General features: G+C 39.6%; 2 protein-coding genes across 3 annotated transcripts; one reads left to right on the forward strand and one right to left on the reverse strand.

Moving 5' to 3' along the window:
- Window positions 1-8789: 8789 nt before the first annotated feature.
- Window positions 8790-17597, reverse strand: LOC121894692 (keratin, type II cytoskeletal 8-like). Its single transcript, XM_042407458.1, has 10 exons — window positions 17571-17597; window positions 14618-15217; window positions 12783-12991; window positions 12249-12309; window positions 12004-12099; window positions 11753-11917; window positions 10932-11057; window positions 10534-10754; window positions 10386-10426; window positions 8790-9609 (listed from the first exon to the last, which is right to left on the reverse strand). The coding sequence occupies exons 2-10, from the start codon at window positions 15065-15067 to the stop codon at window positions 9266-9268; spliced, it is 1713 nt and encodes a 570-aa protein (XP_042263392.1). The 5' UTR covers window positions 15068-15217; window positions 17571-17597; the 3' UTR covers window positions 8790-9265.
- Window positions 17598-22141: 4544 nt separating this feature from the next.
- Window positions 22142-26145, forward strand: LOC121894006 (keratin, type I cytoskeletal 18-like). Of its 2 annotated transcripts, none has more exons than XR_006095461.1 (7): window positions 22142-22697; window positions 24151-24233; window positions 24551-24707; window positions 24819-24983; window positions 25069-25194; window positions 25412-25694; window positions 25837-26145. XR_006095461.1 is itself a non-coding variant. In XM_042406282.1 (7 exons), the coding sequence occupies exons 1-7, from the start codon at window positions 22230-22232 to the stop codon at window positions 25874-25876; spliced, it is 1260 nt and encodes a 419-aa protein (XP_042262216.1). In that variant the 5' UTR covers window positions 22142-22229; the 3' UTR covers window positions 25877-26145. The 2 variants fall into 2 exon arrangements, 1 of the variants encoding a protein (XP_042262216.1); XM_042406282.1 differs by having other exon boundaries at window positions 25412-25632.
- The last annotated feature ends 390 nt before the right edge of the window (window positions 26146-26535 follow it).

Consider the following 26535-nt stretch of genomic DNA (forward strand, 5'->3'; position numbering starts at 1 on the left):
ACATCAGATGGATAGCCATGACATTTTGTACAGGTATTCATGGTCCACAGAGGATGAATCCTACTGACTTTGGTGAAAGTCAGGAACATCTTCACAACTATGGTTGCCGGGAAATTTGCTACAGATATTCAAGGACCCTAGAGGATAAATTGTAATCACTTTGGTGGTCTCAACTTTTCATTAAGCACTTTCAACAGGCCAAAGTTTAGTTTTGCCAGTACTTTGATTTATGACCAAATACCTGTAATGACTGGTGATGATTTTCTCCAACCTTCTTTGTGTTTGGTGCTAATCAGCAAATGTTAACATGCTAAACGGCTAAACTAATAAGTGAACCTACTAAATATAACCTGCTAAACATCAACATGTTAGCAGTGTCACTGTAAGCATACTATATTAGCATGCTAATACTGTATTAGCCCCAACCACCCACCAATGGACTTCACAGACCCCAGTGACCTCTGAGGATGCTGAAGTCTTCTGTACTTTCCATTGACCTTCAAAGGCAAATGCAGTTGGCCCATCTTATGATTGTCACTATGACCTTATTTTAGTTTATATTGACTTCTACTGTGTATATTTTATGTATACATTTAGAGTATCTGCATGATTATATACTTGTACACACATTGGCGCATCAGTTTGTACACCTTTTTTATTTTACCTCCCTGCCTGCAGCTACGTAGGAAGACTTTTTTTTTTTTTTTTTTTAAATCTATTTAACTTTTATTTTACCACAGACTTTTAGCTTGTATGACTTTCTCTGAATGGTGCTGCATGGACACCTGACTTTCTATAATCTATATTAGATATCCAAATTCTTTCACTGGACAGTTCATGGGCTGTATGCTAGGCAATCACTATAACACAAAGACAACTTGTCTAAGCAGGTCTGTCTTTTTTGCCCGCAGTGAACACATTCCTACGACACAACCAAGTCAATCAATCAGAGGTTCAGCACTTTCACTGGCCTCACAGTCACTCAATATGTCTTACTGTAGAACTCATGCACTTGGTTCAGCCTACACCCTCACAAATGTCAATAGAAATGAGCAGAATTTACTGCTATATGCTCTTTACAGCCACTGAAACCAGTAGAATCTGTCTGCAAATGAGGTCGTAAAGGGTGTGTCTGCATAGTAGCTGCTCAGTCAACACAGTCATGTGTTTAAGGCCCCTATAAGGTTTAAAACCTGTTTGGTGTTGCAACTGGGTTTCCCATTCATAAGATTTCAGAGTTCTAGATATGCATGATAATTTGTGACTGATTATGCTGAAATCACAGTCACATGTTGGATTAAAGTTTAGTTTATAATCAGTTTCAGTTTACCATGCCATAGCTTTCACTGAAACAACAGTCATGTCATTTTCTTAGATTATTATTTTTGTATAGAAATGTCTCGCAGAAACATTAGTCTTGTGTAAAGCAGCCTAAATGGAACAATGCTTAAACATACAAATGAGAATGAATCTGCTCTTATCAAACAGACTGCATTCTCCTACCATAAGTCATTATGACTGATATGTAGCCACCTCCTGTTATTGTTGTTGCTGCAGCACCTAGCAACCGTTGTCTTGTCATTACACTCATCACCCTCACCTATGTGTGTGTGTGTGTGTGTGTGTGTGTGTGTGTGTGTGTGTGTGTGTGTGTGTGAGAGAGAGAGAGAGAGAGAGAGAGAGAGAGAGAGAGAGAGAGAGAGAGAGAGAGTGACTAAAAATTAGATTCTGGAAGAAATTATGCAATAAATATTTAGTTTGGTGTAAAAATTTTGGTTTAAATCTGGTGTAAATGTTACATTAGAAAACAATACAGTAGAAAACTGCAGACTCGAACAGTACACTATTTGGCACATACCTGCATACTTGCATGTTTGAACAAGTGAAAGAAAAGTAAGAATGTGTCATCAAACCACCCCACCCTGTTAACCTCAAACTTCCTGGACGCCACTTTTGATAGTAGGAAATTATTAACTTGTGCTCCTAAATCATGCTCTGCCAACAGGATGCCAAACATTTGGTGCTGAGGAACTTATCAGCACTGAAGTTGGCATAACACTAGACTCACAGCCTGACAACATTAGAAGAGTTCAACAAAGTATGATCACTTTTAAACTTGAAACAATAAGATAGGTTTTAAGTGAAGAAATCACAGCACACGAGGGAAAGAACAGGCATTTTATCTTCTTTATTAAAGAGTGTAGCATAACATGGGTGAACTAGAACCGTAGCTCACAGTAACATGCTCCAAAGTTTCAGTCTCTAATGATGTTTGACATCAACAATGAGTATTTTGTTTGAGATTTTTAATGTAATGTATTTGTTTAGGTAGGTGTGGACTAGGTTTTAACCATAATGAAAACGTGCAAAGCCCTTTAGAGGGTAATTCCCTTCACAATAAGCAAGTTTTGGATGGATGTTCATGGAGCCAGTAGGGGGGATAAACATGTAAAAACTTTTTCTAAAGATGTCATCAGAGGAGAGATCCTCACCCACCGTAACCTGTTATTAACATGCACCTGAATTAAGACAGATTTTTAAACAAGTACTTGTTTCATTATGAGTTATACCAAAGCACCAGTTACAGCTCATCATTAAAATGGAACATTGTATAAGAAAAGAAATAAAAAATCTTAACTCTAACTAAACCTGGCTGAAGTATTTTGTAATTCACAAGTTTATGCGGCATCAGGAGAATTTTCCTTGACACACCCATGCATTCCTCACAGTGAAAGTGACATGTGAGAAGCAGAGGCTAAACAGAGAGAGTATTTGTGCACACCCAGGTACATTTCTATCAGGGCTGGACATCAGTGATTAGTTTGCAGAACAACCCCACACCTCAAGTATCTCACTGTCAGGGATATGCAGACCGATCACAAACTTAAACAAAACCTGAACAGGTTGTCACATACCTTTTAAGGTATGCTCTGCCCATAGAGAACTGTGTATAACCCCAAGACGTTCATCCATATGATGAAGGATTGAGCTGCATCGCACAATGTCAAGAAATCTTTTGTCATTTTAACATGTAGCTTTTTGTTGAGAGAGTGTTTTCTGTTTATTTAACCAAAAATGTCCCATTGACATATAATATCTCTTCCACCAGGGAGTCCTGGTCAAGATGTCAGCAGAAAAAAATAAAACATTTTCATTCATTCATTTCAAAGTACCTTTGACGTTAAATTGAGCTGGGAACAAAACTCAGAGCAAAATATTTGACAATGCAATCAGTAGACACTACTCCTACAACCCACACAAATTCTTGAAAACCACGTCAAAAAGATACAATATAACCAAAAAGAAACATTTTCACAGCAGTACAACAAAAACAAATGTGCATCTCTATTGAAATTGGTGAGAAAGAAAGAAAAGAAACAAAAACAAACAAAACCTTTTATAATTAGTTGTTAGGACAGAACAAACAGGGTTATGCAATTTTGCAGCTGTGCTATTATAAAATCTGCAAAGTCAAATACCTGCCTGTTGCTCTAAATATCTTTGATTGGTATTCTGTTGAGTCTATGTGACACTGGAAACATCTGCCTACCTTGGATAGCATCTACCATTTAGAGATACACACCCAAACACCGCCCTTGAGACAGAGCAGCTTAGTTCTGTAAGATCATAGCTTAGATACATCGCTGGAACCAAACTGGTCCAGCTTTCAGGTTGGTCCAGTTGTTGGGTGCCCCAAAGTTATGTAGCAATTTAACCAAAGTATCTTTTTCCATTCCTGCCTTTAAGGGATGCCCCACAGGGACTTAACCACTTGTCAATCAGTGTCGGTGGAAAATGACGGATGATGATATTGTTTGTCCAGCTAGCCTCTCTGACAAGTCATAGGAACCAAACTTGAAATGCTTAGAAAGGCTGAGACAGGATACAACAGGGAAGGTGTGAATAACAGCCTGGCGGTCTATTAAAACTATAAATCTCTCTCTGCTTTGCTGCTGCTGCTGCTTCATTGCTCTCAAAGTATCTCCACTATCATCACTGTAGCTGCTGCTTAGTTTTAATCAACCCCATCACCAGGCTCTGACTCTAGTCTCCAGAGGATATTCGTTATCATCAGCTTATTATTTGATATTGACTATATTTTCTATATTTCTGAGGTCTATGTCACCCCACATCTCAAGCTGTTGAAGACTTTTTTCAGAAATATAGTTAAAATTTTCCTTTTGACTGTGTAAACATACAGTTTAGACAAGACAGGAGGATGTAGGTATTAACAGCTGAGTCATGCTGTGGATGAGGGATTTCCTTTCACTCAGCGACAGCAGATAGTATGTCTCAATGGATCGGAAGAAATCCTACTGAATACGATACAGCTTTGTGAGTTTTATCTCCATTTTATCTCTCAAAATGTGATTTAAAACTGTGTCAGGCTAAATATGCTGATCATATAGCTTTAGTGGGCTTTCTTATGGAAAATCGGGTGTGGCTCTACTTGTTGAAGAGGGCTGTCAGAAAATGAAGAATGAGGGATTAGACCAGATTCTTCCTCACAGCCCATAAAGATGATGTTTTGGATATATTTGCACATAGCTGAGTCACAGCTCAAGCTCTTCTGTATTAGGTTTAACTCCTAAGTATATTTTACTTATGTTTTTAACGTTACTATGTTATGAATTTGATTTGAGCTAATCAATGCTATGTGTCTGCTGTTATTTTGCTGGTGTAACCTGACAACTCTCGACCATAGTAGATAATATATTTTATTGTATTTTATTTCAGATGCAATGCAGTTGTCCTACATTCTATCCTAAAAAGAGTCCGGTGTTGTTGTTGCATGCTTTGTAACATAAGAGCACACCTCAAGTCGTCCTCACCCCACTGACAGCACAGGAATTCAGACCTGTTACACAAGCTGAAAGAACATTTTTCTTTTGATGGTTTAAAACACTCCCGTAAAGTCCTGTAAAGACAAATCTTGGTATATAAGTGCATTAATCACTGCTTGATGATAGATTCCATATCTGTTACTATGTTATTGTGCACAAAGAGCAGTTTAAGTTACAGTAAACCGCCTGGTGCTCATGACAACTTTTGTTTAGGAAATTTTGAGACATGTGACGAGTGTCTCCAGTGAGCTCATGCACTGACTCACTGCCGACTGCTCAGGTCTTACGTGTAAAGTGTTTCTGTAATCATACACTTACACTACATGTCTATGTGTTGTTGTCTGGGTCCTGTATTACAAATGTAGCATAAGCACAGTCAAAAGACTGTTTCCAAAGACATGTTAACTCTGTTAACCAAATATGTTGTTCACAGACCTCTCGTACAGTAGTATAGTATACAGTATTATGAAGATGATAGTAAATGCTCTGATAAAGATAACCTGCTGCACACACTAAAGCCTTTTCTTCTTGTGGTGCAGTATTACAACATTTGCCCTCAGGCAGTTGGATGAAGCAAAGAGAAAGACATTAGTTTGATTTTCTTTTCTCACTGAGGAATGTATTTACTCTGCAGACAGCCATGAGGAATTCTATCATACTGTAGTACACAAAGGCATATTATATAGATAACATAACAAAAGACTGTTTTCAAAGAAATGTTAACTGTAGGCAACCATGCATTTCATAACCTTTACCCATGTACTAAAAAGAAGAAGGGACACCCACATACTGTCTTCACTTGCTCAATACTTTAATATATACAATGTTTCTTCTTCAGGTAAATGATATATATTATCTTCTTCAGGTATATGGTATATATCATATACCTGAAGAAGGTCGTTGACTGAAACATTGTATATATTAAAGTATTGAGCAAGTGAAGACAGTATGCGGGTGTCTCTTCTTCTTTTTAGTATGTGACTACTCCACCAATGCACCTGTCACAAAGATTACAAAGATTTTTGATAACCTTTACCCAAAAATAGAATTCCAGTGAAAGTATCAGCACTGATCATCAGTTGACAGAGTAGACTAGCTCACAGTTTGACAAGGATCAAGCAGAGGTGACAAGTAAGCAGGTTCTCTCAACTACAGTACTTTTGTTTATTTATTAAGATCCCCATGAGCTGTTTTCAGCTCAAAAGATACCCTTGCCGGGGCCCTATAGGAAACATTACTATGGTAATCTCATGTGATTATATAAATGAAAAGGAAAAGTAAAGTTCCATATATGCACATACATAATACATGTGCTTAAATATAAAAGAAAAAAACAGGAAATTAAATAAAGTAAAACGAGGCACAGTACTAGTTTGTAATATAATCAGCAGTATCAGCATACAAAATGTCCAGTGTGCTGGTGTTTTAGTTTGGTAGTTCAAGTTTGTGCAACTTTATTATTTTACATTCCACTACACATGCCAGGAGGAAATATCAAACTCTTCACTACATTATGCTGATAGCTGAGTTACTTCACACACACAGAATACATGATGAGCTCATAAAATATGATGGACTGTGAACAAACCAACAGCATATAACATCTGAGCCAATACATCCACATACAAATAACACAGTTCTTCAGAATGATTATTTTTTACTTGTGATTGATAAGCACAGTTTGGTGCTGTAACTACTTTACTTTTACAAAGTGCACTGATTCATGTTTACATGTTATATATCCTACAGTAAAGGCCGAGGCAGTCTAAGCCACCACAGCTTTTAATACTCATGCAGATTATATTCTTAAAGCATAATGAGACTTGATGTGGAGTAGTCAGCTACTGCTGTCATTTCAGGTCAGCCCAGTTTGTAACTGTTGTTTTAAACATATTTGTGTGTACAGATTTGTTATGAGCTCTCAGTGTGATATTTTTTGATCATGCCATCAAACCTGAAAATCTCCCAGTATTCCCTTGTGTATATCAGCAGTCACAGTTCTGCTAAAAGCAACGAACAATGGTTGGCATTGTTGGATTTGTGTAGTTTTCTGTCTTTAACTTCATGATAGGTTGTAGAGCCTTGGGTGTGGCACCACCACCCAGAATTCATGTTCAAACCTGCTCCCCTAGAGCTGAAAAAGCCTCCTAAGTAATCCTTCAAAGAAAATACCCTACTCCTCTGATAAATGTGTGTGTGGCTTTAGTGCACTCACACATGCATAACGTTTTGCATGAGTTACTGTCTTGTATTCCTCAATACAACTCTTGGCTTATTTAAAATTACACTGCATGTCAGCTAAGTATGCTTGGTATGAACTTTATTTTATTTTTCTTTTGCAGTAAGTGATTAAAGGCGTCGGGAAAATGACATCTGCTGGAATGTATGACCTCCAAACCACGTTGTCAATGAGAAACACGGACCGAGGCTTGCTTGGACTTGTCAGGTGTTCCAGAGGAATGTCGATTGTGTCGAATATCATAACTTCTGTCATTTTCTATGTTGAACAATAAGTGCAAGTTATGTTTGCGGATGTGTTTGTTTGTGTGTTGACATATCTAGACTTAAATATTAGCAAACAGAAAGTCCCTTCAGGCTGTTTTCAAGCAACTCTGTTTTTCATTGTGTCCTGAAATGTTTCTTTTGACATATTTTTAATACATGCATTTGTTTCATCCAGACTTGATTACTGTTATGTTCTGTTTTCAGGTCTGCAGCATGTTAGCACTGAAAGTCTTCAGATGGTTCAAAATGCTGCAGCCTGAATCTTAACTAAAACAAGAAAATTTGACCATATTACACCTATTCTAGCCTCCTTTCATCAGCTTTTTATCAATGTTAGATCAGACTTTAAGGTTCTTCTGCTGATTTATAAAATCCTAAATGGGCTCCATCATACCTGTCTGATCTCCTTAAACTTGATACTCCATCTCGAGCTCTCTGCTTTCAAAATGCAGGGCTACTGTGTGTATTCAGAAAAAGAAATCAGCAGGTGACAGCAGGTTTCCTATCAGGCCCTGTTCTTATGGAATAACCTCCCTGCTGACATCAGACGATCCGAGTCTGCTGAGTCCTCTAAATCTAAACTTAAAACGCATCTTTTCACCTTAACCGTCAATTAGTTGTCTTCAATTGAATGCTTCATGACCTTACTGCCCGGCAGGTCAGTTTCTATCAGAATGAATGTACTAAGCGTTGTCCTGCCGACAAGATTATTGATTATTGCAACTGTTCTGATAACCATTGCATCTTTCTAACCTTCTGTTTGTTTGTTCCGCAAGCACATGAGCATCCAAGCTGTGTTCCCCTCTCTCTTCTCTCCTACTCCTACTACTCCTGTCCTTTCTTTCTCCTCTTGCTGCATCTTGCTGCACCTGCACCCATCCTGCAACCGCCCTGTTTCCCTGGCAGTTGGTGCAGGAGTTCAGCCTCATCTCATGTCTCTCTCTCTGAATGACGTCTTTATCGTTCTCTCTTTCCTCTGTGAATAATGTCTTTTCCTGTCTCTTCTCCTGTGTATGTGAAAGGTGTGATGTGAGTCTCCCCTGTGTTCATATGTAGTCTGTCCTCCTCCCAGGTCTCCATGTTGATGGAGGTCACGTGGCTCAGGTCATATTCTGTTCTGGTAGCACCTGGAAGCTGCTTGGCGTCCCCTTCATCACATTCTTCATGTATATTATAAGTCCATTATAAATTTGATATACTGTTCAATGCTGTATTCTGCAATTTGTGTTCTTTTCTGTAAAAACAACATCTATTCTAACCTTAAAATACAAATAACATTGACTTGACTTGACTTGATATTTTTTACCAGAGGTGTTTGAAGTGTTTGTTTGACTGAAGAGTATTTGAAAAATTAAGATATTCACCACAGCCAAATAAAACTTGACAATCAAACATTTGACATAAAAAAACACAACACTAAAGTAAATTTCTGTTCCAAGATTTATTGTTGAGAGGACTCCAGGTGTTGCAAACAGCAGCACACCGAAAAAGTCTTTTCTCAGCAGAAGTCAGGAAGACTTTAGTTTCACAGTAGGTTCACAGAAGAAATTAAGTATGATTTTTTTGTCCCCAGATGACCCCTATTAAAAGTAAATCATTAAGCCTAAAGGACAAGGTGCAGCAGCAGGGGAAAGTATATGCTATAGTGCCACCTGTTGGACAAACAATTGTGGTGCAGTGATCACTGAACCACTGGCAGTAAATAATTTTTTAACAGTTTTCATCCATTGGCACCTCTTCATTAAGAATATCTGAAAGAAAATTTTTCCTGTATATGTGTTTGCACCTCTTACAGCAGAAACGAGCCCTTTATTTGTTGATGAATCATTTAAGAACTGGACAATAATCAGAGTAGGTGTGTTTTTTCTTAACCTTCAATACCAAAATCATGAATCTGACATAACAGGAAGGAAACATCACTCCTCAGCCACAGCTTCAGCCTCCACCTGCTCCTGCTCCTTCTCCTTCTCCTTCTCCTGCTCCTTCTCTTTCTCCTGCTCCTGCTCCTTTTCCTGCTCCTGTTCCTTCTTCTCCACCTCCACAGCAGCTGACTCCTTGACTGCTACCTGCTCATGCACCTCCTGCTTCTTCTCCTCACTCTTGATCACCACAGCTTCCGTCTTGGAGACTGTGCTGCTCTTCACTGCTGCTCCTTCGAGGGAAGAGAAAGATCCGCTGCTGGCCTTGACTCCACCGAAGGAGGAGCTGACGTAGGACGGGATGCGGGAGCTCTCCAGGCTGTAGGCACTGAAGTTCATTGCTACACATTTAGAAGTAAAAGGCATTCATTAATACAGAAAGTGGGGGAAAGGTGAATTCATGAACATATGACTTTTACTGTATTTTATATATTGAGCCAAAAATCCCTAACTGTATATAAAATACTGATTGAGTAACGAATTAATCCAGTGATCAAGTAATTATTTACTTATTTATTTAGGCAAAAATGCCCAAAAAGATAACGTTTTCCAGCCTCTCACATGTCCTCATTAGTAACACTTTATTTTACAGGTCCGTCATTTTCTAATAATTTCTAGGAAGTTTCCGGGAAAGAATGATATAATTTGGTATTAATTATAGCAAAAAATATACTTTGTTTAATTGGTTCACTTTCAATAACATTATTTCAATTAACTGGTAGTGTAACCTAGAGAGTATTTTACTTGTTGCACAGCAGGTCAGCTGAACATAGAAAAATGTGTTCATGTTTATGAAGAATAAAGTTTCCAATAGTAAATGAAAAATGACTGAATATTTACCTGGAGCCATTCTTTCAAAGAAATTATCATTTTCACTATAATTAGTACCAAATTACTTCTTAGTTCTTTTCAGGAAACTTCCAGGGAAATTAAGGTCACCATTAGGAAATTACAGACTTGTAAAACGAAGTGTTACCTAATTATTTGTTTTTCACTGTTGGTTGGACAAACAACTGAATAAATCAATTTGGCATTTTCACTATTGTCTGATATTTCATAGACCAGTTAATCAAATAATCGATAATGAAAATAATAATTAGTGAGATAAGATACTTACAAGTCTGCTTGGACACAGTAGTCTTGATTCCAGTTGCTAACCTACAGAGGGAAATATATTATATTAGAAATACACAATAATAATGCTGTAAAGAAGACATTTCTCAACATAACCACAGGCTAGTGCTACTCTCACAGTAACATCTTACCTGTCCTCCTCTCCCTCAAGAAGTTTCCTGTAGGTGGCAATCTCAATGTCCAGTGCAAGCTTCACGTTCATCAGTTCCTGGTACTGGCGGACTTGCAGGGCCATGTCCTGCTTGGCTCTCTGAAGAGCTTCCTCCAGGTCTCTGACACGGAGTTTAGCATCCTTCACTGCCAGCTCACCTCGCTCCTCAGCCTCTGCGATCTGAGCCTCTAGACTGTTTCGCTGAGTGGAGGAGGAAAAGCTGAGTGAAGCTCAGTGCAAACATTGAATAGTCTTTATTAGGCTAAGTACTACTAACTAGACAGTTTCAATAGTACCAAAGTTATAAAATCAAAAAAATTAAAGATAAAATCATGTCATACTAAAATCTGATTAAATATGATAAGCTGTTATCCTCACCTGTGCTTTGACCATATCAATTTCAGACTGGAGCCTCATTATCCTGCGGTTCATGTCAGCCATCTCAGCTTTGGTTGATTTCAGGTCTTCACTATATCCAGCAGCTGACTGCTGCATCTCTGCATACTATTTAAGATAGGGTCAAGTCACACAGACACATCAAAATGCAATGTAACAAACCAGCCAGAACTGCAACAATTAGTCGATTAGTCGATTTGTCGATCATCAGAAAATTTATCAACAACAATTTGGACATCGAGTCATCGTCACTTTGAGTCTCTCTGATTCCAGCTTCTCAAATGTTAATATTTTATGGTTTCTTTTGTTCTCTGTGATAGTAAACTTTGGGTTGTTCACTGTTGATCAGGACAAAACAAAATATTTTAGGTTGCATCTTGGGCCTTGGGTAACAATGACCATAAATCAAAAGACTAATCGATTAATTGACATTTGTTACTATATTGCTGACATTTGTTTTTAGACACATTTCTGTTTTAATTTGAGATGACCATCAAAGAGGCATTTTGATTGTAAAATACAGGGATGTGTAATCACCACATGCACTGTGTTACTGTGATACTGAGTAAGATATCTGAGGCCTCTGAGAAAATGAAAGTAAAGGTAAAATCAGGTAATGTAAGGTGAGCTGAGGTAAGGTGAGTTGAGCCAAGATGACAAGACAAGACAAGAGAAGAGGAGACATCCTACACCATCAGCCGCATTCCACAAGAGGACACGTGTTCATGTTTTTCAGTTGTAAATGAGGCTTTGGCTATGACAGACGATGATGTGCTGGTGGTGGACACAGAGGGTTGTCTCACCTTGGTCTGGTACCATGACTCAGCCTCGGCTCTGCTGCGGTTGGCGATGTCTTCATACTGGGCGCGCACTTCAGCGATGATGGCATCCATGTCAAGAATGCGACTGTTGTCCATCTCCACCACAACAGATGTGTCCTTGATCTGGCTCTGCAGCTCAAGGATTTCCTGAACAGAATAATCATTTTCATCATTTTAGTGATACCTTTTGTTTTAAGATCAAATATATGAAACTTAAAAAATAAGGTCATTACAGCATCATAGATCTGCCTCAGGAACTCAATCTCATCAGAAAGTCCATCCAGTTTGGCCTCCAGATCCACTTTGAGCATGAAGGCTGCATCTGTGTCCTGCATGAGAACAGACAGCACTGAGAACATTTTACATTATTGCATATTGCCCCAACTCCAAGGTACAAATGGCCATTGTTTGGGTTCATTGTGCTTGAGACTTAATTATACCTTCAAGATTGAGAATTTGTCAGAAAACCTAAACAGACCTTCTTTATGAGGACAAAGTTGTTCTCGCACTCATTGCGCTTGTTGATCTCATCCTCATACCTGTGAAAATAGAGAATTTTAGTTTGTCATTGTGCCCTTAAAATTAATGTTTTGAACTCCATGTGACCCAGGATATTATTACAAAGACCAAGCTCACGGATGGCATCTCAGGTTTGAATACAACACCCAGAAAGGAATGAGGGCACGAGAGTAACACTTAAACTCTTGATTTTCCCCTTGTGTTTTCCTTTATGTATCTATATAAAGTTAGAAATCAAAAAATGTTTTCACAGTATATAACTGTTTCACATAAACTGGACATTGTGTATCTGCTTAGTCAAACACTTCAATGAATGTATGTGGTGCTCACACTGACTCACATTAACCTGTATTTGGTATCTTTTGAAACTTTGGGATCCTCAGTAGAAGTTACAATAAAGTTCTGTGGGTTTGAACAGAACATGTTTGGGGAAAATGGAACCACTGGCTGGTACTTTAAAGCTTAACAGGTTAAAAACCTCAACTTTACTCACTTGTTTTTGAAGTCCTCCACCAGGCCTGTCATGTGATGCAGGTCAGACTCCAGTTTGACCTTTTCATGACCCAAGCTATCCAGCTGCTTACGCAGGTTGGCAATGTAAGCCTCGAACATGGCATCGATGTTGGAGCGAGACGTGGTTTGTTCCTGCAGAAGTTTCCATTTGGTCTCAAGCATTTTGTTCTGCTGCTCCAAGAAGCGTACCTGCAGAAAGAAAAGTTAATGAATGCGTTAATGAATCAGACTTAATGAATGAATGAATGGATGGATTTCACCAGGCTGGACACCATTGATTAAAAGAGTGGCTGGAAACATAACCAGCTCCTTATTTCCATATGTTTCAAACTGCACAGAGTGGGGAGGGGGTGGTCATTGAGGTGTACAGCGTGTGTTGTGGACAGAGAATGAATGCATGTAAAGAGAGGGTGGGAGTGAATGGGTTCACTATGTTTGCTGATGGACAAAGAAACACATGAAGATCAACTGAAAAAAAAAATGACTAATTGAACTTCTCCCACATCCAATGCACTCCAAATGTCACATCAATTATTCCTGACTCACTTCCAACCCACAACGCAGCGTTTAAACACAGAGTGGCACTGTTTCCCCATTGTGACACAGCTCACCCCTTTATAACTTTCCTATTCAGAATCCTGACCCTGGGTGGGGTCCTGCTACCACTCAGCAAACATGACGAGAGACACACGTCTCTGCAAATGTGTGCCATATCACAGTGGTATGCAGAGGAGTGGTAGAGGGCTTTGTTTTACGATGTAAAGAATTAGTCTTTGCGTGATTGATTTACAGGTTAACTTCTATCCTACATTATTCTTGGGTGCCTCCTTAAACAAGAGAACCCATTTATGAGAGATGGTGGGCATTAACTGAAGAATCTGATCAATCTCAGGTAGCAAACAGTGCATGTTTCTGTCTGTTGGCTGATAGCATTGCTATTTCTGACGTATCAGTAATCTCTGTTTGACAGCGGATGCTTGACAGTGATTTATACTACTGTCAAGAAAATGGCATTCCTGACTATTACACAGCCTCATAAAGTGGGTAAGGTTCAGATACTGATAATCGTAGATATATTAAGTATCTATTCTAATCAGTGTTTAATAAGTTTGCGTCATGCAAACCTTTTCACTGCCACTCCCATTCTGTTTTTGCTCTGCAAGTGTTAGGAGGCTGCAAATATCAGCAATGACATATGAAAATAACATAATAAATAAGATTTTGCAAATCCAGAGCAAGATCAGAATAAGACACCTGGCACTATACTTTCATATCCACTAGATCTCTTTTTTGCAGGATATTGCTTACATGAGGATGCACCCCTTCAAGCAAAATTGTTCTGCTCCTCATCCCAGCCCTGTACTGCACTCTATATCCTCTTATCTGAGCTCTATGATCTCAACATGTGAGGAGGCTAAGTCATTACTCAAAACAGCCAGTATCCTCCACAAAGTCACTGTCCCTGGCTTTAAGCAGACATATTGTTATATACACAGTTTTCACTGGGATTGTCTCAAGGATCATCTCCATTGTGACATCTTTCACTTTGAGCTATTTTGGCTTGCACTACATTCATTTCCTTTTAAACTCCGAGTTATTTTTCTACTCTATGTGGAATTGAATAGTCTTATCCCAACTGTCAAGGACGATAGCAGAACATGGAGGAATAAAAGTCTACAATCCAACATACAGTCTGTGCTGTTTATTGCTATTGCTGCAATTTTCCCATGTAGCTTTTATGTCACAAAAGACCAAATTTCCTGTTGGAACACTGAAGTTTATCTTTAAAATCTCATCTTAATTAAGTTGACTGACCTTGTCAATGAAGGAAGCGAAGCGGTTGTTTAAGGTCTTGATCTGCTCCTTCTCCTGGGTGCGGATGGCCTGGATGGTGGGGTCAATCTCCAGGTTCAGGGGGGCCAGCAAGCTCTTGTTCACAGTCACTGCTGTGATGGGGGCCACCATTTCACTGGCCATGCCACCTCCCATACCTCCACCGAAACCCACATAGCCAAACTCCATTCCACCTGCTCTTTGTGCAGATCCCCCAGCAGCATACCCACCGACCACCTTAAACCCCCCAGCACCCATGGCAGCACCACTGCTGCCCACTCCCCCATAGGAGCTGCGGACAGCATAGCTTTGCCTGCCACTCCCCACACTACGGCCACCGTAGCCAGAAAAGGAGCGGCTGCTGAAGCCCTGGAGGCCCCTGGATGAGGACGCCGTGGAGAAGGTGGTGGTCTTCACAGCTCTGACAGACATGGTCACAATTTTTGAAGGGAGTCTGTAGCACTGGTGTGAGAGGAGGCTGAGAGACTCTGCAGAGGGAGGGAGAATCAGGCAGATAGACCCTCCCTGGTCCCTGGTGCTATTTATCAGAGCAGGGGAGTTACCCAGCTTAGGTGCGATTGGCTAGTGTCCTCAGCAGGGGAGTGTAGGATGGAGGGAGAGAGGGTGAGAAATGAGGGAAGAAAATCACATCTTATTACACATTTACAGCACACAAAGTGTGTTGGAGAGAGCTCAAGAATTACATAATAGTCAGTGTGCCAGTTTCTATAAAACTACTGCAGACACACTGGAAAACCCTTTTAGTTTGTCCACTTTGAGACATTTATGAAACAGCATTTTTCATAATAGAACATCACATTGCTTTACATAATAGTGACAAAACTCCTGGCCTATTTTGAATAAATAAAAATAACTGTACTTTAAACAGTCGACATCTTTGTTGTATCCTCTGTACACTACATGAACATGTACACACACACAGCACCAGAATATAAAGTCAAACCTTGGGTATAATGAACAGGCACATAATTTTATGACGTCCTCTTCCACTTTACAACAATTCTCATAGACATGATATATTGCAAAGTAAATTGTGGTTGCCCAGTGTGATGTGCTTTACGTGTTTGTTGGCAGTGACTGTACGTCTCATAGTTGCAGGAGAACCAGATTTACCCACTGACTATGTTCCACTATCTTTTCATCTTTACAAGTGTTTGAGCAGGTATGTTGCAAAAATTAAAAGAGCAAAAAAAAGTTAAGTAGACTTACAGGTGGCACCATCTAAAACACATTGCACAATTATGCAGTGCAATTGCCATTATCAGCTTTGACCACACACACGCACACACACACACACATACACACACACACACGCACACACACACACACGCGCGCGCGCGCACACACACACACACACACACACACGAGGACTATTGATGAACATTCCTTCCATATCAGCCAGGTGACGTGCAAACAGAGTTTGTCTTTTTCTTTCACTTTGAACCTCACCTTAGTCTTAAACAGCTTTCTCCACCCATAACAATACTGAGATAGATAGATAGATAGATAGATAGATAGATAGATAGATAGATAGATAGATAGATAGATAGATAGATAGATAGATAGATGATAGAGTTTGTATTTGATTTATCTTTTTGTGACAGTTTTATATAAAACATGAACCTCAACCATCATCTCACTGCAGATTTATGACTCACAGTCTTTTCGGAGTGGTTCGATGACTGTTGCTTAATTTGTACCAGAAGAAACCCCCAGCTCACTCAACGAGTGTTTTCACCACACCCCTACTCCTTTGTTTTCAAGATTTTATGTGGTTAAGAAAGCATCCACAACGATATACCAGCTAATGAAAACCAAATCCCAGGGTATTCTGCAGTGTGGAAACTAATTGTGAATAGGTAGAGGGGGCATTGTTGTGGAAAGTACATCTTAACAACCTGAAAGGGACTTCCAGGCTTTGGACCAATCAAAAAGTGTGTGTTTTGCTTGGCTCTTCTCAAACAGTGACGTGACTCTTCACAATGGAGCTGCTGTGCTAAACTTGGAGGCAACCATATATGTACAAATTAGCCTCTTTTTTGTTGTTTCATAAGCTCAGCCTCTCAGACAAATACAGTAATTGATTAACAGAGCTGCATTTATTGGTCACATTTGATGACTTAAATGTGAAAAAAGTTGCTTTTTCTCATTTCTCCAGATAAGAGAGTCCCTCGTTCTTTCTGCATGAGGAAAGTAAGAAGGTAATTTAAGACAATCAACCCCTGACCTTAAGTCTCTTAAGAGGACAGTGGTGTTTTGGTTTGTATGAAGCTGCTATGTGACACATCGAGTCAGGAATGTGCTGAGAGAGACACGTACATGCTACAAGTCGGAGAGGAGGGGTGGGGAGAAAATGAGCTAGTGGGGGATATGAAAAGACAATTAGCAAAGATAAGAAATAAACTATCCGTGGCAGCAAACTATTTCACAACCACTGTCAGATCATCTGAGATGTTCAGAAAGAATGGGGTGTGATACGTGATGGTGCGTAGTCACCTAAAGCAGTTTGAGCACTACAGGAACTGTGATGACATCCCTCCAGCATGCATGTTCATATTATAAAAATGATTATAATGAACTTGATGCATTTAGTACTTTATGAGTAATATAAATAATACAAAATTTTACTCAGGTTAAAGTACTGAAATGGAGAAACATCTAATATAAAATTCTATAAAAGCCTGTCTGCAACAATACATTTTAAGAGGTGATAGTGTTGATTTAAGCTTTGGTCTTGAGGCTGGACTTTGTAGCGTTGAGGAGGGTCCTGCCAAGCCTTCAAAGTTATCAGTAAAATCAGTTATAAAACTCCCTTCCTGCTTTGCCCTGTGTTGCCTGTTCAGACAGAGAGGCTCCAGCAAAGACATAAAGCTTGGGGCATGGTTTTAAATAATGGGAATACACATGTACTCACTATAACTAGTCAGGGAGAAAGGTGCATGCAGATGTGCGTGGACAGCCACACTCCTCTCATGCAACAGAAGCTTTTTCTGCCTTGTGACTCATGCCCCCTAGTGACCGTAGGGTGGAAGAGGATGTTTTCAGTCCAGGAAGCTGTACAGGAGGAGTGGCCATGTGGTATCATCACTGTTTCTCATTAAACATGAGGTAACTTACTGTGTGAAACTTGATCCATGCTAAAGGATGTTGTGTGTTTTTTTAAGTTCGCCTCTAGTCAAAAATGTGTTTCCTCTTGTTCCTTCAGCTCGATATTTGAGCTTCACTGTGCAGAATGATGTATGTTCAGAGTTTGACACTAGACAGCTGTTTTCACGTTAATTTGCTGAAGTCGGAAAGTTTCTCTGTGTTCACATGGGGCATCCCTATAAGCATGATTTTGTGACATCACAACTGATCTCCACATCATCGAGTCGGTCTGGAATTACATGAAGAGACAGAAGCAACTGAGAGCCTAAATCCATAGAGAACTACGTCAAGTTTGGAACAGCCGACCTGCCAAGAACTTTGAAAAACTGTGTGCAAGTGTAGAAAGGAGAACTGGTGCTGTTTTAAAGGCGAAGCATGCTTACACACTTTTTGTCTGCTCTATCTAACAGATCACATCAGGAAAGACGTAGATGTAGGAAAGATATTCTTTCGATCAAGCTTAGGTCTTTGGGCTTTGACAGTTAATCTTTACAGTGGCTTAGGTCTTATCTGGCAGGCAGAGAACAGGTGGTGGATGTAAATGGAACCATGTTCATACCACAAACAAGGCCCACATGAAGTCAGCCTGTGATTTCAATCTGTTCCTTTGCGCAGATGATTCAGCTCTCCTAGTCTCTCATGATAAATTAGAAGTTGAAAAATTGCTTAGTTCAGAACTTCACAAAGTTAGCATCTGGTTAGCAGAAGACATGATCTCTCTCCATCTCAGCAAAACAGAGTCGATACTCTTTGGGTCAAATGCAAAACTTAAGAAGTCTCCTGGTTTCAGAGCGGTAGTTGGTGATTTTGAAGTTACAGCCAAGGAATCAGTTACTTACTTAGGTTGTATATTTGTTTTTATATTCAGCAGCAGTTATGTGGAATGGCTTGCCTTAAGTCAATTAGCTCTATTGGAGACTTTTAGTCCTCCCTACAGAGTTGGCTGAGCAGCAGCTGGTCCTAAATATAACTACTGAATCTGCATTGTTATAGTAATTGTGTCTGAGTTAGGAGAACATACAGTTTTTAAGTACCGCTTGGTAAAACCAAGTGGTTTTGACAAATTTAGGTATAGATTAAGCCATTTGTGCATACATATGGTTTTATGCCATATATTGTTAGTATTGACTCATGTGTTAACTATTGAATTGGTACCTAGGACCAAAATGGAAATAAGCTCGTGGGCTTTATTGTATTTTATCATTTTGACTACTGTACAAAGATATGATGCCTCCTGGTTGAGGCTGTGCATATATTATTTATATATATTTACTTATTTATTTATTTATTTAGAAGACAATCTATCATCAATGAAAGTTTCCTTATTACAGAGTACTCTTATGAAAGAGTACTCCATTGCACTCCTATGACATTGTTGGACTCACAGTGGTTAATTTAAAGAAACCAGCAGCAGAACCAGAGACATTGTCCTTTTTATTTCATGCATTCATCTGCCTTCTCAAAACCTGGTGCTTACATTACCCACGATGCAACTTGATCACCAACAGTCAGAGATTCTGGTGTGTTATACAACCTCAAGCAGAGACCATGAGCAGTCTGGACATCTGGTAAACTCACTTCTTTCTGACTCCACCCCTCCAATTTTTTTTTTTTTTTCATTTTCAAACTTGAGGACTCCAACCATGAGAGAACTTGTCAGATTCTGCACAGCTCCCTCTGGAGCCACACAAGGCCTTATTCATTTTTTTTCACATTAAGCAGTAACAGTCCACAAGACTGCAAATAGGTAGATAATGTAGGAACATGTGGGTGGATAATGTAGGACTTTAAGAAACAGCTTTACTTCCTCAAATGAAACCAGTCATTTGCTTCCACATGAGAAATGGTAAGACAGGTGACTCTTCGCTTGCTCACTGCTCTTTTTATGTCTTCCTGTGAAATGTCTTTGCACCAGAAATGGACATGACATCCCACAGAGAAAATGTATCATAGTCGACACATTTCACAACCTTTGATGTGTGACACCTACACTCTGCTGATGGTCTTGGCCATAAAAGCGAAATATAGATCCACATAAAACAATTAAGAAACAACCTCTTTCAGTGCCCTTTGAACATCTTGCGTGAGTTAATGAGGAAGTGGTTAAAGTTAGTGAATAGAAGTGTATCACACTAACATGCATGTACACATTCCTTTTTGTATCTGTCAGGGTGTTCACAATCACATGCATAAATATGCATATGCATCTATGCAGATAGATACTTTTGACTAGTATATAAGTGTGTGAGAGAGCTCATTCGTGAGGCTGGGTGAAATGTACCCACAGAGAAAGAGGGAGGGAAAGGGAAGTTCATTCAAGGCCACACCAGGCTGAGAGTGGTTGTCCAAGATTTGTGAAGCACATAATCTCCTGCAGTCATTTCCAGATTCCTGCTGTGTATTATATGACTAAGAGACCCCAGCTTCTTTCAATTTTCCTCTTTTTTTCCTGTCTTATCTGGGAAAGAGCTGTGAAATTGAAAAGTGGATTTGAGTGATTACCAAAAAAAAAAAAAATTTAATATACAAGCATGATGTGAACAGGAGTCCAAAACATGTTTGTATGCACCACAAATATGTTTGGTCAGTGTAAAGAGCTGTCTTTTGGGTTCTTGGCGGGCGAGGCAGAATGTTGTCAACACACTTTCAAACAAACAACATAGTAACAACACTGTCATGAGGTATGAGTCATACTGATTTAATTCATCGTTCCTCTTTATAGCTCCCTGTCCTTTTACAGACCAGACTCATTAGTGTTTCCTTGGCTTTTTCTTTGCTATTTGCTACTCTCCTGCTACATCATTGAGTATTACTAAAAGACTGTTGCAAATAAAAGCACAGTGAGGGTCTGGAATGAGGTTCTATGGACTGTGAAAAACAGAAACTTGACATAATATGGGAGAAGAAAAGGCTGTATGAGAGCTCAGGAGGGAGTTAGAGACTTTGCCAATGTCCCCCAAGTGGTTTATATGATTTTGTTAGCCACTTCTCTGGAGCTCTGTGTAAAATTCCTCTCTAACCACAACTTCAGCCTCAGTTAAACCAGTATGAACCTTCCCAAGGCCATGCCAGAGCATGCTATGTTGAAGCTTGCTGTGCTCATGATGTAGTTTCTTTCTTGTTTTTTGGGAGCAGTAAGCACTACTTTGATGCAGAAAAACACATAATTCTGAGACAAGTAAAAATAAAACATTAATCCTGATTGTATGTTGACCACAGTTTTGTGAGTTGTTGTGTTTTTCCTGTGGTTCTCAAAGGATCAATGGAAAAAAGAGTACTTTTCATACTAAAATATCAAAGGCAGTTCTCACGTCAGGTACCGCAGATAAGCTTTTAAAGGTAATTGTTCAAAAAAGAACTGATGTGAACAGATAATCAACTATAATATGATCAGCAAATGAGGGCAGCTTTTCTCTCACTTTTGATTGTCCTCTGAGCATGATATCAGCTAACCTTTGTTCTTTATGCATCTCATCTTTTGTAGGGCCCTCTGGGTATATTTGAAGCTTGGGTGTCCTTGGGTTACTTTTTAAACACGGCAGCTTTCATTGTAAATACTGTTACCCCATTGATTGTGTTGAAATGTGATTTCCGTTTACTGTTTATCTGTCATTCAGTTTAGTTTTCTATGGTTACCATTTTATGATTGCAGCTGCTCTGATAAACAATTCAATGTCATGCTGAAGATATTACTTCCTAATTCAATTGGCACTTCACAGCATAAACCAGTAAAAAAAAACTCCAGTTCCCTTTCTACTTTGGCTACAACAAAAAGAAAGAGTGCTGTTGCTGCTATATCTCGTTTTCAGTTTAGTCTAGATAGGAAGGTTGGCAAAATATGTTTATTTTGGGGCCTGGCTGACCACCAACTTAGAGACTGCAGCGAATGGTAGACATTAAGCCTTTTATAGGCAAACCAAAGGAATTTTGTTGCATGCTCACACAGTAAATTCCTTTGCCAAGATTATTCTACTCTTTAACTTTTTTGTTTTATTTCTATTTCAGCTTTTTTACATTGGACAACTTGTCTACTAAACTTCTTACTTGCTTTCTTTCATTTGTTGTGATCTGTCTTGCTTGGTCAAATAAATTTTCACTGGACAAATGTCAGTGTTTTTATATGTTTACACAACAATATACACTTCATACATCTCCTTGGATACGAAAAATACACTGTAAGTTTAAAAAAAAGGAACATGTGGGTGAATGAGAGCATGAGAGAGCAGGGAGGGAGCAGGAAAGGAAGAATGGGGCGATGTTGAAGTGGGCAGGGTCTAAGAGACCAGCAGTGATTGAGGGAGAGAGGCAGGAGGAGTATAAGTTCCCCACTTCCCACTGCCAGCGTCACTTTCTGAGCCGGCCAGCAGCAGTGAGCCTCCACATCTCATTTTTCACTTTGTTCTCTTTATTCCTGAACTTCTCCAAAATGAGCTACAGAAGATCCACCTTTCAGCAGATACCTTCTGCCCAAATCTCCTTCACCCGCTCCACACCCCAGTACCGTGCTGCCAGCATTTATGGTGGTGCTGGTGGACATGGCACCCGCATCTCCTCTGCCTCAGTATCTTCCCTGCGCTCTGGTGCCCCAATGGCCTCCTCCTCAACTTCCTTCAAGCTGAGCAGTGGAATGGGTGGTGGTATGGCAGCTGGTTTTGGTGGTGCCGGTGCATCCGTGGCAACAAGTGGCAGTGCCGGTGCTGGGATCTCGGGCAACGAGAAGGGAGCCATGCAGAACCTGAACGACCGCTTGTCCAACTACATCCAGACCGTGAGGACCCTGGAGCAGACCAACAAGGAGCTGGAGATGAAGATCAGGGAGGCCCTGGAGAAGGGGGGGCCCGCCATGAGAGACTACAGCAAGTATGAACCCATCATAGACGACCTACGCAAACAGGTAAGCATGACAAAAAAGCAATGGCCACTCAAATGAACAGATGGAAGTTGAGAATAAAATGTTAAAGTGGGAAGCTGTAGTTGTTGATAGAAATCAATGGAACTTACATTCAGCTTCGATACAGCAAAAGGTGAGAGATTTAAATGTTTGAATGCTTTCCTTAAATGCTTGCTGAGGCCTCTGATATGATATGAATCAATGAGTGCATCACAGACAATGTCCCAAGTGTTAACCTACTTGTGGCAGTAAGTTGTATCAATGTATTAATTATTCATCTCCATGTATTCCTTGAGCCTAAAGTTAAAAATTAAGATTGAGAATACTTCTGCTGAGACGGGCAGTACTTAGGTGATCAAATTTCAAACAGAAGGTTATCAAATATCTTGCAAAAGAATGAAGGGTGTGGTTGCTTAGTTGTCACCCTCACCCCGTAAAACTCCCATTCAAGCCACGAACTGGTCAGAACTTCCTCTGATGAATCACCAACACGAGGGTAACATCATGAGACAGTCAGACTCAGAAGTTTTCCAACAACCAGCATACAACCTTCAACAGACAGACAAAAGCATTTCCAAGTGGTTCTGCTATGGTGATTCTACAAGCATTCTTTGGTGTAGGAGGGCCTCAATGTGAAACAGATGTGTGGTAATGACACACACACACACACAAAGGGTCTTGTAGTGTGTGTGCGCACACAGATGCGTGTGAATTCACTGGTTGTATAACAATCAGCTCCAGTCAGCAGAGTCAAATGTCACATTCTCCCAGTTCCAGTTCTTCAATGTCACATAATGACACATTATTGGTGGCACTTTTGTTTTTCTTCAACACATAAAGGGACTTTCCTCTGAGACAGGATGCCATGGATACATTAAAAAAAAATCACAAACACAATCAGGCCAAAAGAATTTTGCAATCTTTGCACACAGAGACACTTATGGTCATATATACAAAGAGAGCTACAGACAGGCGGAGACAGTGCAGCTGCGAGAAAATTGGAGAGAAAAAAACCAGTATGGCTTACTCAGACAGGAAACACATTTTTCCAACAATGCTAAAACAAACCAGATTCTGTTCTGGCACAAGAACATCCCCTTTTCCTGTTCTTCAGTTTCTGGTTCCTCTTTTTTAACTGAATGTTGGATTCAACCATTTTGTGGCCCTTTTGAGTAATCTGACTCTGTGGTTGCTATTGTTACATAAGGGAAAGAATTACTGACTCAGATCATATGTTTAATTCTGTACATCTGTTAAACATCACTGTATCACAGCACATAATGATTGGAGCAAATTTGTGCATTGTATGAAGAGGATTCTGGTTAAACAATTTTGGTCTTTGTAACCAGCAAAAAGAAGATAAACAAAATAAACACATTTAATCTTCTGACACCCACTGGCTAAAGAATGTCAACTAATAAAAGTCACATTCTCATTATTCTCTTTTTCATTCCAGATCTTCGACAAGATAACGGAAAATGCTCGTTTTGTGCTCCAGATCGACAATGCCCGTCTGGCTGCCGATGATTTCAAAGTGAAGTATGTTGTTTTAAATTGAATCTTATAGTAATTTATGTTGTTCTATATATTCAGTTTATATGAATGTAAACTCACTTTCCACAATGCAGTACAAACATAGTCATGCCTTGGTGGTTTTTTTTTTTTTTTTGCCTTGGCATACAGAGATTGTACAGTCAGTGTATGTGGTCTAACATCTAGAATTACAAATAGAGTAGTAGGTTTGTTTTTTCACCATTTCTTTGGAAGCTCAGCTATGTCATTTCATGATTTTATACTGCACAGCACAATGTGAATTTGAGGTCTGTAATAGAGTTTGGATCTGTGCATTCCTACAGGTTTGAGAATGAGATGTCAATCCGCCAGTCTGTGGAGGCCGACATTGCTGGGCTGAAGAAAGTCATTGATGACACCAACATGAGCAGGATGAACATCGAGAGTGAGATTGAAGCCGTGAGGGAGGAGCTGGTCTTCCTAAAGAAGAACCATGAGAATGTGAGTTTACACTACATCACAATTAATCATCGCACTTCAGTATCAGTGGCTTCCAAATCACAAGTCTGTGAGTGTTTTAAGTTAATTTCTCTCTTTCCGTCTGTCCTGTAGGAGGTGATGGAGCTGAGGAGTCAGATCTCCCACTCAGGCGTGCAAGTGGATGTTGACGCTCCCAAAGGTCAAGACCTGGCACAGATCATGGATGACGTGAGGGTCAACTATGAGAAGATTGCTGTGAAGAATGCAGAGGAACTCAAACGGTGGCATGAAAATCAGGTAATACAGTGCTAGAAAGGGTCATCAGGAATAAATACACTCGTGATTTTGTGTGGTTGACATCCTTTCCCCATCTCTTTGTCAGACTGCAGATGTGCAGGCGCAGGTATCACAGAACACAGAAGCTCTCCAGGGAGCCCAGATGGAAAGGGGTGACTTAACCAGACAGATACAGACCCTGGAAATTGAACTTGCATCCCAACAGAGCTTAGTAAGTCTCATTACATTTGAATTGGAACATATAATCTATAATCCATTCTATATTGTCTTGTTGCAAAACTTGAGATCATTTTTTTAAAATATCCTGACCATTACATGACACCCAATTTTAAAAATAATCTCTTACATAAAGGTTGGAACTTTCTCATGTTCTCCAAAATTTGACTTGCTTGCCTAAAAATATCTCTCATTCCTCAATCCATTATTAGAAAGCTTCCTTAGAGGACACACTACACAACACAGAGCTACGTAACAACATGGAAATGGAGAAGTACAACGGCATTATTATCCGTCTGGAGGAGGAGCTCACACACTTGCGTGCAAACATCCAGCAACAGACCCAAGAGTATGAGGCGTTGCTCAACCTGAAAATGAAACTGGAGGCTGAGATTAGCACCTACAAGACCCTGTTGGATGGTGGAGACTTCAAGTAAGAGTTATAGAGATGGAGGAGAAAAAAAAGGTCGAGGCAAGGTGATGGTGGTGGTGGAGGTGAATACATAAGTAATTTGTTATCATGGTTTGCATGGTCAAGTATAACTACATTCAGAATTGAGGCAGTAGTTCCAGTTGGCAGCAGTCACATGACCAGTTCAACATGAGAGTCAAAATGTTTCATTTGTGTTTTGTTCAGGCTCCAGGATGCACTGGATGAGCTAGCGAGCATGAGCTAATTTGGAACAAAGGATCCGGGACCATCTCAACAGTGGAAGCAGAGCAACCCACAACTGTCCATAATGGACAAAATGTCTCGCTGGTCTAATCAACTAAAGGCATTTCTTTTAACCATGACCACATAAGTTGCACCACATAAATGATTTAGGCCATTCTGAATAAAGGCATTCAACTGCACTTCGGTGAAATTGGCAGTGATATTTTGAAATTAACCATTGCCTGACCTGGCAGCAAAATAAAAATGAATAAAACCATTTGTTGATCCACAGTCATGGCTCTTGTGCATTTTTTATGGTTACAGAATATAGATATATATAATACAAATATATGTGCATGTTGTGTATTGTGATATGTTGTTGTCATTATAGCCCTTGCTGATTAAAATAAAAAAACACTTATAAAGGAATTACAGATTTAGATCATACGATCATTTCTGTTGACAAAAAAGGGGCTGGCTGATAAATTACATGATTTTATAGTTGGATTAATTATGAAAAGTAATGTTAGTATTATTGTGTGTTGAATTTATAAAGTTGAAAGAAGAACGTAAACTTTTTGGGTAAAATTAAAGTCATAATAGCCTGTGAATAGTCCTCTGTGAATACCTTCACAGTGCTCAAAGCTGCCTTAATTGATGTTTGGCCATTGGGGGGAAGAA

The sequence above is a fragment of the Thunnus maccoyii genome, chromosome 3 (genome assembly GCF_910596095.1).
Source record: "Thunnus maccoyii chromosome 3, fThuMac1.1, whole genome shotgun sequence".
Lineage (NCBI taxonomy): Eukaryota > Metazoa > Chordata > Actinopteri > Scombriformes > Scombridae > Thunnus > Thunnus maccoyii.